The sequence below is a fragment of the Chrysemys picta genome, chromosome 10, assembly GCF_011386835.1.
Source record: "Chrysemys picta bellii isolate R12L10 chromosome 10, ASM1138683v2, whole genome shotgun sequence".
NCBI lineage: Eukaryota > Metazoa > Chordata > Testudines > Emydidae > Chrysemys > Chrysemys picta.
The window spans coordinates 53,078,481-53,096,467 of NC_088800.1; the positions used below are offsets into that span (position 1 = coordinate 53,078,481).

The 17,987-nt window shown below is 44.9% G+C and overlaps 1 protein-coding gene across 3 annotated transcripts in view; it reads right to left on the reverse strand.

Annotated features, from left to right (window-relative positions):
- DNAAF8 (dynein axonemal assembly factor 8) overlaps positions 1 to 17,987 on the reverse strand; it is a 149,273-nt gene that overhangs the window by 77,370 nt on the left and 53,916 nt on the right. For all 3 annotated transcript variants that reach the window (XM_065559812.1, XM_042854127.2, XM_065559811.1), the window contains exons 13-14: positions 15,678 to 15,872; positions 1,326 to 1,442 (exon numbers count right to left, since the gene is read on the reverse strand). In XM_065559812.1, the coding sequence (XP_065415884.1) occupies positions 1,326 to 1,442; positions 15,678 to 15,872 (312 nt within the window). The remainder of the gene's footprint in view (positions 1 to 1,325; positions 1,443 to 15,677; positions 15,873 to 17,987) is intronic.

Genomic DNA, 17,987 nt, shown 5'->3' on the forward strand with positions numbered 1-17,987 from the left:
TATACACACCTGTGTTTCTGAACAGGAAAGAAAATCATTCTGAATCCTCTTTCTTTTGTTGTTGTTGTTTGTTTTGTTCCAGTTCTGTATTCCCCTCTCCCATAAGGGGACATTTCTTGTTTCAAGGAGCACATACCTTAAATGTAAGAATCTGGGTTTTTCCTGAAATTCAGGGACATTGAAAGGTCTGGCTTGTGGCTGCATAGCATAGCTATACCAGCCTACAGTTTGTTCACGGTTCCCCTTCTGTATGGAATTCTATCCCCAAGGAGGAGCTTTATTGCTCCAGTGAATGCCAATTTAATTGATCCTTACCAGTCACTTTAAATGAAGTGTTACCAAATGCTGTTCCCTCAAACACATGGCAAAGCTTACAACATTATGACAAATGAAGTTATAAATCTAACTCAGTAATAAAAAAAAGTTGACAACTAGACAAAAGTTCTGTTTTCCCCACTGATTTTGTTATAATTCCCCTGATATTAACCCATTGCTCAGACTGGCTAATGAGTTTTCCTATAGCCTCCTGCCCTATAAAACCTCTAGCAATGACCTTGTGAGCAAGGAAGTTACTCCTTAGACTGGGTGGAAATGTGAGTAACTGAACAACTTTATGTAAAGCAGGGGAAGCTTCAAGAGTCATTCCATTTTGTCCTTTTCCCCTCTCAAGGTGTGCATCCTATTCACAGCCTCCTACCATGAAGATCTCTTTCCAGCACAAAAGCAGCTCCCTCTAGAAGCTCAACGGGCTCACTCCTGAACCAGCCACAAGAGTTGTTCTAGAGAGAGGTAAGTCAATCCCTGATCCTAAGTGCCCATTGGTGGACATCAAGCACCTTGCAGGATCAAGCCAGATGTGTGGAATCAAAATCATTCTAAGCAGCTTGTCCATCCAGCTGGAAGAAAGTCAAAATAGCAGCATCTTTAGATAAAGTTCAGGATGAAGCTTTAAAGCCTCCCCAAATGAATCAGACTTGTACAATAAAAAGTTGAATAAGTTCTAAAAGCCAGGCAAGGTCTATGGCAGATCAGTTTGCAGTCAAGCTGGTTTGGGTTTTCAAAATGTGTCTGCCACTGCAGATATGCACCTGGCTGGCAGCGATTTCTCCAGCCCAGACATTTCAGAGTTTAATCTTTTCAGGCTCGGAGCAACAGGCACAGGAAAAATGATGACACCAAAGGCTAGGCTGACATATTTAGATTTGAGTGAAAAATGTTTAAAGTTTGATTATTTGTACCCATCACATGAATTCAAACATTTCATGCCAGTTTTGATCATCCCTCAGTTACCCACTTTATTCTGCAAGTCAGAAAGGAGCTCTTACCTCAGTGTCTATATCTGCACTGGCCCCAATGTCACTACTGTTAGGAAAGTATTTTTCATCAGCCTCTACTGTCTGCCAGTAGAACCCAGCTGGCATTGCAAATGCTTTCTCCACTGCCTGAAATGCACAAAAGACTGCTCTTATTTGTGAATTATCTTGATCCTTCAAAGTCAGGAACTGAAAAAGACAGCATGGTTAATGCTAAGGCTAGAGATCAGAAAAAGTGACAAAGGATTATACTCATTAGTCCCATATCATGGCATTTTTTGTTCTATCTGTCCCATTAGGTGCAATAAAGACTATTTTAAATGACATCCAAAAGCACAGATCTGTTACAATTGTTATCTTGGGAGAATGAACATAATTAGGGACCAACCCAGCTACCATTCCATTTGCAGACCACCCACTGACTTCAATGGGTGTTACGTGCAATGGAGGATGGCAGGATCAGGCCTATATATAAGCCTGCAAGATGCTGAGCACTTCTGTGCCTTGCCTGTCACTGAGGGTTCTGAACATCTCACTGGAAAGGGCTATATGAGGAGAGGAATTTGATTAGCTGTTGAACATTGCAACCAGGTTAGGAATTGGCCAAATGTTACAAGAATGAAACCAAAGTCAGTTCATCAAAGCAACTCAAACACCCCACATTTCTGGAGGTCCTGTTATTTCAGATACAGTCACTACTCAGGCAGATGAGAGGCTGGCCTTTAGCCCCACATCGCAGCACCCTGGAGGCATTTCATTACCCAGCATAAACTACACATCTGACTTTGTACTATTACGTACACATTTTCTGTACAGCAACCAAGCAAATGGGAAGAGTGCAGTTTGAGCCTCTATGTTTAAGGACTTGCCAGCTACTTCCCAGTCATAACAATTTGTTCTGGCTTGAAGATTAGCATGCAACGATACAGCCCAACAATTAATGTATCTACAGAACACGGGGGGAACTCTTACTGGCCAAGTTTTGGTTAATGGGACAAATTCTGCTCTCAGTTACTCCAGTGAAAATCTGGAGTCACTCCAGGAATATCAGTGGAATTACTTGGGATTTACACAGAGCAGAATTTAGCCCTCTGGAAAAAAAATCAATTCTCAGCCAGACCTTCAGCTGGTATAAATCAGTGTGGCTCCATTGACTTTTGTTGAACAACTCAAGTTTACACCAGCTGTGAATTTGACCCTAGAGATTAAGATGTCTTTTGAGCTCAGATGCCACCAGAGTGTGTTCCATGGAAAAGAAATTAAATTTCACAAAGGCCTCATTAACATTTTTATTATAGATAGAGCCTGGGCTAATTACACACAAAACTGGCCATTCTGGCCTACAAAGTACATATAACACAGTTTATTTGTGTAAGCACGAGAGATTAGACAAATTAGAGGATTGGGCCAAAAAAAAACCTGATGAGGTTCAACAAGGACAAGTGCAGAGTCCTGCACTTAGGACGGAAGAATCCCATGCACTGCTACAGACTAGGAACCGAATGGCTAGGTAGCAGTTCTGCAGAAAAGGACCTAGGTGTCACAGTGGACGAGAAGCTGGATATGAGTCAACAGTGTGCTCTTGTTGCCAAGAAGGCTAACGGCATTTTGGGCTGTATAAGTAGGGGCATTGCCAGCAGATCGAGGAACTTGATCGTTCCCCTTTATTCGACATTGGTGAGGCCTCATCTGGAATACTGTGTCCAGTTTTGGGCCCCACGTTACAAGAAGGATGTGGAAAAATTGGAAAGAGTCCAGCAGAGAGCAACAAAAATGATTAGGGGTCTCGAGCACGTGACTTATGAGGCAAGGCTGAGGGAATGGGATTGTTTAGTCTCCAGAAGAGAAGAATGAGGGGGGATTTGATAGCACCCTTCAACTACCTGAAGGGGGGTTCCAAAGAGGATGGAGCTCGACTGTTCTCAGTGGTGGCAGATGACAGAACAAGGAGCAATGGTCTCAAGTTGCAGTGGGGGAGGTCCAGGTTGGATATTAGGAAACACTATTTCACTAGGAGGGTGGTGAAGCACTGGAATGCGTTACCTAGGGAGGTGGTGGAGTCTCCTTCCTTGGAGGTTTTTAAGGCCTGGCTTGACAAAGCCCTGGCTGGGATGATTTAGTTGGGAATTGGTCCTGCTTTGAGCAGGGGGTTGGACTAGATGACCTCTTGAGGTCCCTTCCAACCCTGATATTCTATGAGATATTCTGCTCTGTCAGACAAATATGGACTTTGTCTTTCTATAAATGTTTAAAAACAACAACAACCAAACGTGACACTGACACCTCCTGGCCCTGTGTTGCTGCAGCAGTTTGTTTTAATTTTATTATTATTAATTATTATTAACACTATGAGTCGTTTGCATGGAAACAATTTTGGGGTCAGCTGGTGTCAACAGGCAGAACTCCATAGGGGCAGATCCCAGCTGCTGTAAATTGGCATGGCTCTGTTAAAGTCAACGGTGCTACCTCAATTTACACCAATGGAGGATCTGTCCTGTTGTTTCTGCAGCTCACTGTGCACTAGCTTCTGCCTGTGACATCACACTCCTTTGCTGTGGAAAATATGACAGTGATGAAAACAGAAGTGAGAAATCACCAACCTAAGGTAAAAAGACAATGACTCTGGTTCCAAAGGACCCTTGTCAGTTCCTCTGTGCTACGCAGATAGCAGTGCCATGCAGGCTGGGAAACCCCAGAGACCCCGATCCTGCAAATCCCTGGCAGCTGCTCAGTGGTCACTTCACTACTCACCAACCAAATGCAGCAGCAGCAAGGACCTCTCCAGCACATTGCTGCTCCTGTTGCTTTGGCCTTTTTCCCTTGCCCGTCTCCTGCCACACCACTCCTGCTTTTTAGCTCTGACCAGCAGATGGGAAAGTCCCCGTCAGCAGCCCTTGGGCAGGGTACCCATCTGGTGGCACAGTTACAGGAATGTGTATGTGCTGCAGCACCTGTGGTAATTGTGTCTGGGTGATCATACGGCTCCCTCAATCACTTGTGAGCACTCCATAGCACATGAGCCAAGTGTCTCTCAGAGAGAGACCTAACCAGCACCTTTGTGCAACTGGAGACCCCAGCTCTCCCCCTTTGCTGTTCACGATGTGCAAACAATCCTGTTTATTGTAGAAATCCCTTCTTCTTTCCCTCCCTATTCTCACTCTACTTCCTACCGTCCTTATGCCTAAGCCCACAAGATCTATGATGGCCCCACGAGCACTCTTGGTATTATCACATATCTGAACACAAACAGAGTGTTACTTGTACACGAGCTGTGGTGTTGCATGCATGCAGGCTGACCCTGGCACAAAATCTCACCCCCAGGAATATTCAAGAAGGTGGAAGAGAGAGGGCAAAAGTGATCAAACCAAACTTGATCCAGAATGTGGCCAAATCGCCTATTCACACAGCTCTAGTTAGGACACAACCTAACATAGTTTAGGAAAGGATGACTCTCAGTTTGCCCCATTGACACTCAAACTCCTACAATCTCCATTTCCCAGTTCTTGTGTTATTTCACTACCTTTTTGTTACTTAAATCAAATGGGCCAAGCCCTGTCTCATTGACACCTCTGCAGCCTCAAGTAAGAAAGACATTGTATGGTGGTAAATAAGGGCAGAATTCAGTTGATTACCTATTTCCCACTCACTAAAAGTGACACTAATCTCAGTAACATCAGGTTTAAGCTTATTGATTTCAGTGAAGTAACTCCTGCCACTGGAATCATAATCTGGCCCAAAGACCCTCTCATTGACATGCAGGAAGGGAATGAATTACAAATTATGGGCCATCTTATATTGCAATGACTGCGACTACAAAGATACACACCTGCACATAGGCCCTAGACTCCTTAGGTTTTGAAAATCAGGCCATTTATATATTTATCAGACACAGTAAAATCCCTATTGCTAGCTAGCAAATAAAGAAGTGATGTCTAATGGACATCATGGAATCGGAGGCCTCTATAAAGTGTACCCATGATATGTCAGATTGTATTGTCTGGCAGTTATCCCAAATATGATATTCAGAGTCATAGAAAGTGGAGGTAGGAGGTCCTATTGGTTGATCTAGTCGACTCATCTCCTCAGGGGTGAGTGCACCACTGGTGCCTACAATATATTAGCTAGTGTTTAGACCAGTCTAGTTTTAAATGTCTGAGAAGAGGGGCCCTCCAGCACTTCCCTCTTTCAGCATCCATTGTATAGAAATCTAGCCACATATTCGGGAAGAATCATGTAAACGCAGATGGATAAAATCCTTGGATGAGACTTGCTTTTGGTACATAATGTACCATCCCCTGTTGGGCAGCTGAGTGATCCCACTGTTATCAGAAACTATGAATAATATCAAAATCATTCAGGGCCCAGGGAAGCCCATTTATTTCTAATCCTTTCTGCCGCTCCCTTTCAGCACGAGTCAGTGATGGCTGGCTGGATACATGTTGGCGCACAAGAGGAGTGATGTTTTCATTTCTCTTGACCCAGGCCCTGTTTCCAGGCCTCTCTGAAATAACTTGTTTCAATAGGGGAGTTCAATCTCCTGTAGTCACCTTCCGGGCTCTAAATATAAACTCTGCCTTATCCTCTATTTTCTATCCATGTCTCTGTATATATATATACACATACACACACACACACACACTCTCTCTCTCTCTCTCTCTCTCTCTCTGCCAATGATGCCTCTTTACCAGGGCTGGTTGAAAATGTTCCATCAAAACTATTTTTGATGGAAAATTGGCTTTCTGGAAAAATGATTTTTTCACAAAAAGTGGCTGCTTTCCATGGAAATTTTTTATTTTTCTTTGAAAACCAAACACACAAAAACCAAAATATTTCTATTTGGACATAATGCTGCAGTCCCACATGGGAGATGTAGTTCAGTTGACTAATATCTCCATTCTTCTCTAAGGGCTGGACTCCCTGGCTGGACTACATCTCCCCTGATGTACCCCTTCCCATCTCCAAGAGAGGAGATCATGGTGCATCATGGGAGCTCCGCGCAGCCAAGCTAAAGGTTCAAAGGACATACAGTATGTTAGGATCAAGGGTCAAACAGAAGGATGGATAAAGGGGTATAAGTGACATACACTGAGAGAGAGGCAGGAAGGAGGTGTAAGTTACATCAGCTTAGCCTCAGGACCTGATTTTCTTCTCACTTCCTCCACTAAAATGATCAGTGTTGCACCAGTGGAACAGAGGCATGAGAGCAGAATCTCGCCCAGAGGCCCCATTAAACCAGCTTACACATCATGACTAAAAGCCCCCCTTTAGGGAAAGTGGGAAAGAATCTCTGCCTATGTTCTAGCCACTTTGCACCACTCAGGGTATAAAGTGGCGGAAGCTGGCCTTCAGTGGCTGCTGAGAATTCCCCTAGTAGAAGAGCTCTCTGCTGGCACAAGGCAGCATAGTCAGCTCCTATGCCAACTGCCCCCAACACCCTGGCACATAGGGTGTGTCAGAAGTGAAACGGGACATAGTAGAACAATTGTCACTCATTGTATGGTTCCTTGGGGACTATGAGCAACTGACAGAAGTTACAGCAGCCCCAAAGCTGCTCTGACTTATGCTGGGGCTGGAACAACCTGATAGTCTCCCTGACAGCCCCCTACAAAGCAGACCTTGGCACAGGAAAAAAGCTGGGCCCAAAGTGTTATTTCCAAGAGGACTGGGGTGCCCCGTTCCTAGCTGGTGGCATCCTGTGTTTTTCTTTATAACTGACAATTCTCTTGGTTGTTGTTCAGGAGACACACTGATTTCTGTCACCTGAAGGCACTGGAGAAGATTGCTCTGTAGCATAGCTGAGACTGAAAACAAACATTACTTTTTCTTAAAGAATCATTAAAAAGCAACCTGGAGCCATTGTTTTGTTTCAGACAAGATCGCAGAGATGAAGCCAGACACAGTTAGGAGAAGGGATTTCATAGCACAACAAAAATGGGTTGCAAAATACAGAGCAGAAACAATGAAAGTAGGAAGGGGAAGCACCAGGAGCGGCGCCAGGGTTTTTGGCGCCAGGGTTTTTGGCACCCTAGGCGGGGGTCCTTCCGTGCTCCCGGTCGTCGGTGGCAATTCTGTGGCGGGGGGGGGGGGGGGGGTGTCCTTCCACACTCCCAGTCTTCGGGGCACTTCGGCGGCAGGTCCTGGAGCGAGTGAAGGACCCGCCGCAGAATTGCCGCCGAAGACCCGGAGCGCGGAAGGACCCCCCGCCGCTGAATTGCCGCCAAGGGCGGCAAAATGCCGCCCCCCCCCCCCCCCCCAAAATCCTAGGCGGTCGCCTAGGACACCTAAATGGAAGTGCCGGCCCTGGGAAGCACATTCTACAGGAGCCTGGCTACTCCAGCCGTCTCATAAGAATACAATGAGCTCTAACATTTCCCTTCTTGGAGGCAGCATATTCTCCTCAAGAGCTAAAGAAAAGGTTTGACCATCAAACTATCTCAAGAGAATCTGAAAATAATCTTTATATAGCAAATAGAATCTAGTAGCCTGAGAAATGTTTCCCAACCAAAGCAGGAAACCATATCAGGATTTGTGGGAGGGAACACTCTAGCTACTTCCTTATCTCATCCCCGGAGCCCTTGGTGCTTCCCAGCATAAGAGACGGAAAGAAAAGCTGTTCAAATCCCCCGTGAGAAAGTCATTGGCTTCTTCTCTATCTCCATAGAAGGATTGGGTGCCTCAGAGAACTCTCCTAGCTCCTTTGCATGATCCGCATTAACAGGGTGAACTGTCTCCACCAGCTCATTTGGCATCTTCAGGTTTAAGCCAAGATGAGTGGCAGGGGCATTGACAAAGGAGCCACCAACCTCACTTGTGCCAAAGCCATTGGCAGTGAGAGCATTAACAGCATTAAAGAAAGTGCCAGGGCCACAGGCACTGAAAGCTGGTGCACAGGTGCCAGTGGTGAGACATATTCAAGACCCAAGTCCGATGTTGTACAGCAGGGACTGTGTACTGAAGGGACTTCAGATTTATATGGCAAGGACCCCAGAATTAGGGACCTTTGATTTGGGGCATTGCTGCTAAATGCTCTCCCTTCTCTGCCACCATGTGGTCTAATCCCTTGTGTTATTTATTGTGATACTAAATTCCATTTGTTTTACAGAACTCCCAGAATTTTAACGTGGGGCAGATTTTAGTATTGAAAATGCATGAATGCATTGTGCAATCAGCCTGGGGCATGTGGACGTTTGGATGGCAAGGGAGAGGGCAATTAGGGTTTCTGTCACCCAGGATGGTGGGGAGGGGAGCAGTTCTGGATACTGACATACACAAGGTAGTTGAGGATTTGGTGGGATGGGGATGTACTTTGGTTTCTCTTCTTTCCACTTTAGGGCAGGGACAGAGGTTATTTTAAGTGTAGGAGGAGGTAGGATTGAATTCCACATTCCTGTCCTTCAGCAAACGTTGACAGCAACTAGATACCCTACTGCATCCTCCTCCCCCAGTATGTACCACCACATCCAGCTATGATGGATAAGAATGTCAGCTGGATGGTTCTGTTAACCAATCATCTGTGGAATAGTTAACCCTGTTCACAGTTAATTTACAATCCTTAGGCTCCAGACTGAACAAATCACTGTGATGAACTGGAGCAATTCACACCTCTCCAAGCATGTTTCAGGCAAACATCATTGTGTTAGTTTACATTTGGGTCATATTCTGAAGGTCAGCTTTTCGACCATGAGTTTGCCAATGGCAAACTCCCATTGACTTCAACGGGGTCAGGATTTCATCATGTTTTTTCACTGTAAATTGGGATTCTAGAGTGTGGTAAGGCAGCAACTCATTGTAAGTCTGCAATTAGGCATCCATTTGTACAGCCACATTATTGCTGTATAGATGGAGTCCAGGGCATCTGAGTCACTGACAGGATGGGTGAGTCAGCCCCAAGTGGACTCAGCACTGAGTGAGTGGTCTGACCAATCAGGTGAGATGTGAGGCATATATAAGCACTGCAGCCAAAGCAATGTAATGAGTTCATCAGGCTGTACAACAGGTGCAGGAATGCCTGGTAGCTGGCCTCTCAGTACCAGCTCAAGAAGGGACGGAATAGCAGGAGGCCTTGACTAATCAAGGAGTGGTGAGGTGTAGCACTCCTTGATTAGGATTTTGATCTGTGCTTTGAGAGAGGTGGTGCCTTGGCCTTGCAGTCCAGCACCATCAAGGACAGGCATCAAGCATGCCAATCTCTCAGCATCCTCAAGTGACTCCAACTGGGACAGGCCGGTCACTCTGAAGATTCCAAAGCACTGTTGTGGAGGGTCGATCCTGTCAGACGTGCATTAAGGCAGAGTCCTAATGCCCAGCTCAGATGCTTGATAATGAAGCCCTTGAAGATTTGGCATCAGGCTTAACAGGAGCTTCAGAGGAGGCCAGCACAGCCCTGAGGCACACACTGGGACCTGAGAGCTCCCAGATCTCACAGCCAGCCAAGTCATGGTGCACCCAAGGTATCTCAGGTAACTGTCATATCCACACATGAAGGACACGGTATGTCCACACCTGTGGCGTATCTTGAAGCCAGTAGACTGTTTCTCAGACTGTGTGAAAAGAAGAGAGAAAGAGATAGCACAGGCAGCAATAAAAGAATAATAAAACATCTGAAGATCTGTGAGGCGCTGAGCCCAGACCACATTACTTAATGCAATTTTTATTTATTTGTTTGACAGACAACAGTTAGAGGTAGCAGCTCTGCAGCCAAGAACCTAAAGAGAATCAGGTGAAGATGTTAGTGAAGATGATGAAATGCTGATGTGACAGTAGCAGCAATTGTGCAAGGGAGCTCCTCCATCAGCGGTGATGGTAAAAGAGCGGCTAGTAAGAGACAGGTGCTGTTCCCCCTTACCAGGGTAAGTGCATGGTGCTTGTTGGTAAGACAATATAAGGCATTAAAACTCTACAGCTATAGGATTTGTCAGTCACATGCTAAGAGCAGAGATTCAGGAGTGGGGAGATATTATAATGCATATATTTTGGAGAAGAGAATGAACATCACCAGGGCCGGCTCCAGGGTTTTGGCCACCCCAAGCAGCCAAACAAAAAACAAAACAAAAAAAGCTGCAATCGCGATCTGCGGCGGCAATTCGGCGGAAGGTCCTTCGCTCCGAGCAGGAGTGACGGACCTTCTGCTGAATTGCCGCCGAACAGCTGGACGTGCCGCCCCTCTCCGGAGTGGCCGCCCCAAGCACTTGCTTGGTAAGCTGGTGCCTGGAGCTGGCCCTGAACATCACATCTATAAGGCATTGCAAAACTCTAATGGTTCTTGTCAACTGTGTCATACAAATGCTGTTATTCAAATATCCCATTAATATATTCTCTGGGAAAGAGCTTCTTAAATTTTAATCAGAGAACAGCCCCAGGAGGTCATTCTGCTGATGCAAGATAGTTCCCCATCATACATTTTCTTGTGCTTTCTCTAGTCTAGTTTTAAATGTCCCAAGGGATGGGGGCTTTTAACCTCTTCCCTTGGGAAACTAAAGCCTAATTGATCGAATTCAGAATGTTCAGACCGAGAAATTCCCAAGTGGCTCCCCATTCTTCATGATCTTTAGAGACTATGTTCCCATAACATGAAGCACACTCTGGTATCATCCACATTGAACTGATGTATTTTGTTACAGCTAGAAGTTTATACCTATCGTTAAACCAAAATGATCACATCTTTGAAAACTCAGACTCTACTTTGGTCATTTGTATGTATGGGAGTAGATCTCTTATGAGGCAGGTTGTTCACCACAAATTCTGGAGGCAGGTTGTTTTCTAGGGGGCTGTATCCGTATATTAACAGAGTGTGGAAATATTACAGCAGTGAATTTTGTATGCCTTCAGTCTTCATATAGCCACCAAGTGCTCTTGTTACCCCATATTGTGCTGTGTTGTTATTTTTTGGACAACACTCATCCTCTGCTTCAATGGAGTTACACCCAGGAGAATTTGGACTGGGCCCAAAACTCCAATTATGGTCAATGGGAGTCTTGCCTGAGTAAAAAGTAAGGAACTCAGGGTGGGCCCATTTATTAATCAGAACTATCATATGAAAAAGGAAAACAACCCTTCACTTGTTGGTGGAAGTCAGCTGGGAACTAGTTAATTTCCAGGGCTATGGCAGAGCCACTGGAGGGACTCCACCATGGGCAAGTGAGGCAGAGCCAGTGCTTCACAGCTGAGCAAGTCCTGATCCACCTCCCCATAGCTCCCATCCTCTCTTGGCATTTGCTCCAGATATAATCCACCTCCCTGATTCTCACTGCAGGCTGGGAACTAGCACAGACTGGGAGCCCAGGGTGGCTCTGTGCAGAGTGGCCAAGAAAAAGCAGGCAGGGAGCATGAGACTGCTTGCCCACTAGTGCTCAGAGCACTCCTGGAGGTACTAAGGAGGTAAGTCTTGTTCACTTGGAACTAAGGAACAGGAGAGGGGAAGGAGGTTATCAGGACAAATACACAGCATCCCAAGGGTTAATATAAAGATGCAGTTAGTTGTATTTTATATTAAAATGAAGCAATCCCCTTTTTGCTGACATAGAACACTAATTGCTAACCTCCACAAGGATTATGTCACTCCTAACCTAACCTGGGGTTTTAATGATCCCCTTGTGAAATTGCTCTGGATATCCAAAATGAAATACCACAGATCGATATAAAGTATGTATAGCATTAATAATGGAGAATTTCAAAGTAAGGCACCAAGGGCAAAGTGATCTATTTTGGGACTCAGAATCTGCTGAGAAACTACTGGACCAACTGACTGAAAACTAAATGTTGTCTCTCTCTCTCTCTCTCTCTCTGACAAAGAATCTGTATAAAGATTAATGCTACTGACTGGTTACCCGCTGTGCACAGAGCAAGGCTGGACTAAGACATCCTATTACATTTTTTACCCCATTTTCCTCTCTCCCCACTCCTGTCCACTTGATTATTTCATCAATCTTTTTGCGACTTGTCTTTTAGACTGTAAGGTCTATGGGGCAGAGCTCTGTATTTATTAACCATGGGTCCAATGCTCTGCACTATGGGGTGCCAATCTAGTTAGGACTCTGGGCCCCACTGTGATATCAGTGATAAACAATAATGACCACTGGTGCTACACCAGAGTTTTCAAGCTGACAGGCTTGATTAAAGCTAACACTGAATTTCACATGTAAAACCGATATGATGCGAGCTTTTAGTAACTCTGGGACAGATTGTGCCCTGGTGTCAATCAGTATGACTCCAGTATAGTCAATAGTACCAGTCCCCATCAGCTGAAAATCTGGCCGATTCTAGCTTGCTTAGAGAGATCAGAATTTTAACTGAAAGCTTCACGTTTTAAAAGTAGGTTGGCCTGGTTACAGGGCCGTGATGTGATGTGGCCTTCGCATAATTAAGGGAGTGATCCCCAGGCGGTGCTGAGCACCTGAAATTGAGGGGGAAATCTGGCCTTTTATCTGATTTAATTTCTTCTAAGCAGGCAAGGCTGAGATAGATCCCTCACATAGAAAATGGGTTTGCTGCCTGGCTGTTCAATTTCTAATAATTTATAATTCCCCTAATAAGGGACAGACATAAAAGCTCTGCCTGATTTAAATGAGGCCTTATTCTATGCCTTACAAATAAGCATCAGATTTATCTTGTACAAATATATTGGGTAACTTTTCAGTGCTTGCCAGTACTTGAAGCTATGTTGGCTGCACATCAATGAGAGAGAAGCTGCCTTTTCAGTTAAGGAGGTGAAACATCATATAGGCAAAACTGTTAATGCCTACCTCTTCATTGTATTGACTGGTGATGGGTAACTATTAACCCCTGAATCTGATTAGAATTATATAAGAGGTATTGTACTACATCAGTTTCAAAGGAATCGGCTCAGTCATGAAACAACATTGCAGTGTCCACTGATTCCTGGGATTGTGTATCTGTGCTTATATTGACCTGGGAATTATGGGAAAACAACACAACTGACAGATGCTGCTGATGCTACGAGAAGGCAATGAGTGGGACACACTCAGTAGATAGGGAGTCCTTGTGGCACCTTAGGGACACTAAAATTTATATGGAACGATGCATCTGATGAAGTGGGTTTTAGCCCACGAAAGCTTATGCCCAAATAAATGTGTTAGTCTCTAAGGTGCCACAAGGACTCCTCATTGTTTTTGCTGATACAGACTAACATGACTACCACTCTGAAATCAGTATAGGGTAAACAGCCTGGGGAGCAGTGGCTAAATGCATTATATCCGGGAAGGGAAGAAGAAGGTCCTTGCTAGACCTTCAGGAAAAAGACCATTGCCGCCAATGCAACCACCTGGCTGTTTACCAATCTGTAAGCATCATGGCTTCACCTCTCCACAGCATAGCATCCTCTGTGGGCCTGAGCAGGGCTGGGAGCCCCCTGGCACTCGGGAAATGCAGGCAGCCACATTCTGACTGACTGCTGCGGGGAAATGCTAGGAGAACAAGAGACTCAGCACATCTGTCCTGTAGCAACCATAATTTGTCCCAGAGAACTGTTTCCTTGAACGCAGCTGTGAACATTCACAATTAGATAGAAGAGGCCAGTCCTATGTAATGTCCAAGGTCCCTCAAGGAACCAGACATGTCCATTAAACCAGAAACACATGAACTCTTCTAGCATTTCATTCATTTGAGTAGATATTATGGAAGACTTGTACATCCTAGCAGCAGTGAAAGGGTTAATCTTTATGTTCCCTATGGATCATTAGACATGCCCATGTTTGGAACGAGTTTAATGCCTTCCCAGGCTTAGTTTAGTCTGATACATTTCTAAGGGCTTGATCCTAAGAAGTGCTGAGCGCTCGTAATCCTCACTGGCTGAAGGATAGGTTCATCAATGGCTATTAGCCAGGATGGACAGGGACGCAAACCCATGCTCTGAAGTGTCTCTAGCCTCTGTTTGCCAGATGCTGGGAATAGGTGTGTGACAGGGTCAGTCACAGAGACCCCCTTGGGACTGTCACCTGATGTGCTGAAATTACCACTGAGCCCATTTTCCCTGCCAGCTTGGGGCTCCAGAACCCTGCCTTGTTGAGCCAGACACACTAGCCTGCTGCAACACGGACTCAGGGTCTGAGCCATGCCCCCAAAGTTGCAGACTTTAACCAAAAACAGCTCAGCAGATTACCTCTCCAGCACCCTGACACCCAGTTCCCAATGGGCTCCAAACCCTAAATAAATCAGCTTTACTCTGTATAAAGCTTATAGAGGGTAAATTCGTAAATTGTCCGCCCTCTATAACACTGATAGAGAGATGTGCATAGCTGTTTGCTCCCCCAGGTATTAATCACTTATTCTGGGCTTATTAATAAACAAAAGTGATTGTATTAAGTATAAAAAGTAGGATTTAAGTGGTTTCAAGTAATAACAGACAGAACAAAGTAAGTCACCAAGCAAAATAAAACAAAACACGCAAGTCTAAGCCTAATACATTAAGAAACTGATTACAGGTACTATCTCACCCTCAAAAATGTTCTAATAAGCTTCTTTCGCAGACTGGACTCCTTCCTAGTGTGGGCCCAATCCTTTCCCCTGGTACAGTCCTTTGTAGTTCCAGCAGACATCTCAGGTGGTAAGCAGGGGTTTTCTCATGACTGGCCTCCTTTTGTCCTGCTCCACCCCCATTATAGCTTTGGCACAAGGCGAGAATCTTTTGTCTCTCTGGGTCCCCAACCCTCCTTCTAAATGGAAAAGTACCACATTTAAGATGGATTTCATTATCAGGTGACATGGTCACATGTCACTGTAAGAATCCTAGTCTCCATTCTTTCTGGGCTGGCCCACATGTACACAGGAAGGTTTGCAAGTAAACAGAGCCATTTACAGTTCATTGATTCTGAAGCACTCTTAATGGCTTCTACTTAATATGTTTACATCAGTAATACAAGTTTATATCTTATTCTCCTAACTCCAGACATAGAATAATACATGCAAACAAATAGGATGAACACACTCAGTAGACTATAAGCTTTGTAATGATACCTTACAAGAGACCTTTTGCATAAAGCATATTCCAGTTACATCATATTCACATTCATAAGCGTATTTTCTTAAAACATATGAAGTGCAACGTCACAAGGTGACAGGGGATGGATCACTTGATGATTACCTGTTCTGTTCATTCCCTCTGAAGCACCTGGCATTGGCCACTGTCAGAAGACAGGATACTGTGCTAGATGGACCATTGGTCTGACCCAGTATGGCTGTTCTTATGTTCTTTCTGCAATGGGAGTTATGAGTACTAAGTAGGGCTTAGGATCAGGCCCTTAACCCTTACCTAGACCATGGGAAAAGATTCCTAATGGATGAAGGCCAACACCTGTTACTGGCCCTAGTCATGGTAGAACACAGAAACACACAGTTCACAGACAGTACCTTAGGGTCAGGGTTAATAGCGGTGATGCAGTTGAGCCGTACAGCGGGAATCTCCGGAAGGAGTGGGTATAGCTGGTTCTGGAGGCGACTGGTCAGTTCTTTGCTCCACCAGATAACATTTGGAAGCCATGTATGGGAGAGGTACGTAGAGATCTGCTGGTAAAAAATGGATGTTCCTCGAAGAGCTTCCTTAGCCTACAAACAGTGACATTTGATTAAAGGCCCGGCCTTCAAGTTAACAGCGCACTGCAAGAAAGCAGCACATATTCTTTACAAGCAGGGCCGGCTCCAGGGTTTTGGCCGCCCCAAGCAGCCCCCCCCCCGCCCCCCCGCAAAAAAAAAGCCGCGATCGCGATCTGCGGCAGCAATTCGGCGGGAGGTCCTTCGCTCCGAGGTGCAGTGAGGGACCATCCGCCGAATTGCCGCCAAATGCCTGGACGTGCCGCCCCCTCCGGAGCGGCTGCCCCAAGCACCTGCTTGACAAGCTGGTGCCTGGAGCCAGCCCTGTTTACAAGAAGCTTTTTATACACATGTTGCATGACTGGAGGTAAATGGGAGATGGAGGAGAGACTTTACCACAGTTCCCAATGCGCACCAGCAGTTATACGTCCAGCTTTGCCCCTGATACTAGGCTGGCTATCTTCTCCTCACCTGTCAAACCCACCAGCAGCACAACCCCTTCCCTATTTAATGATTAAACACTTGCCCAGTGTTCTCTCCAATTCAGCTTTCTACGCCCTACCCAGCCTTGCATATAAGTACAGTACGACTAAATAGGAGGCAGGCAAGTTGGGGACTAGCATGGAGGTGAGACCCTAAATTCATCATTAAGGTAGAGAGGGGGTTGCTAGCTCCAGTTGAAGGGGGATGAAAAGGGCACAGACAGGCACAGACAAGTTCTTCATCTGCTGAAGTGATATGGATGCCCAAAAGCCTGGGAGCCCTGTGTGATGGATAGTATGCCTCAGTTATTTTATACCTGGACTTTACAGCCAATTGAAGTTGTTAACGCCAATGCTGCTCTCCATAATAAAGCTTTATAGCTAAGCCAGCTAATAATTTCAGTAGTTCTGGCCAAGGGGCAATGCTATGAATCTCATCAGTGTTCTACAACCAAGGGTGACCAGTAACTTTCTTTTGGCCAGGGGGCATTCCACTTGTTCTGCAGCCCAGGGGATGACTGCATTATATAAATCTTTGTGAAGGTGCACTGCTTTTAATTATAACCAGATTCTGCCTTTCTGAAGCTTGGGGGGGGGGGGGAACTATTTTATTAAGGAGACCATAAATCAGTCTAATGCTGTATAATATTCACTTAAGAAACCTTTCATGGGGCTATTTTGCAGGTCTGAACAGTGGTATTCATTTGATTTTTTAATAAGATTTGTTATTAAAAACACTGAAATCCAATCTTCGTTCTACACTTTTGGGAAGTTACAGATCTCTTTAGTTTCCTCTCTAAACTTGTTGAGAACCAATTTGGAGGGACAACTAGGGGTGCCAGAGAGAAGACTTTTCCCAAATGGGGTCCAGCCAATAGGGTCCAGTTTGTAAATGATCAGGATTAATGGTTATGCAAAATATCTTCTCTCTAGCATCTGTTCAGGTACCTTCAAACACAAGCATAAACTGTAAAGATCTCAGACTCAATCCTCAGCTCATTCAATGACAGAAACTCCATGGAAGTTATTTTCATACACCACAAAATTGTTTAGTGTTTGCAAGCGTATAGAAAACAACCAGGTTGCTTTGTTTACTGGTAGCCTGCCTAACTGGAATCACCATTTAAATTCTTAAGAAGCATGTGTCATAAAAATCAGACATGCCTCTAAATGCATCTTGTTTATCAGGATGCAAAGGTTACAAGAGATAAATGTATAATCATTTGTTCTGACAACTCCAGGACCCTGATCCATATAAGGAATGGGTAAACTTGTCTCGTTTCAATCACTTGTTCGGAAGGGGGACAGGAACTGGCATTCCAAAAGCTACCAAAGCTGATGACAGAGGGGGATAAATTTTGAAGATTTGCTTGATTTATAGAAATAGATTTAAAAACAAAAGATGCTGTCATAGTTGAGCAATCGAAAGGTTGACCTGCCCAAGACAGCAGTTCCTTCCTTGAGGAGCCTGTTGTTATATTTTTATTAAGAAACCATTAGACCTTGGGCTAGAGAAATAAAATCTGACAACAACAAAAGACATGCAGCTGCCAATGAAATGCCCAGTAAACAGAAAGCAGAAGACTCAGGGGATTGGAATGGAGAGTGTGTCCTTTCTAGGTTGGTAGTGCCTGAAAAAAACCATTAG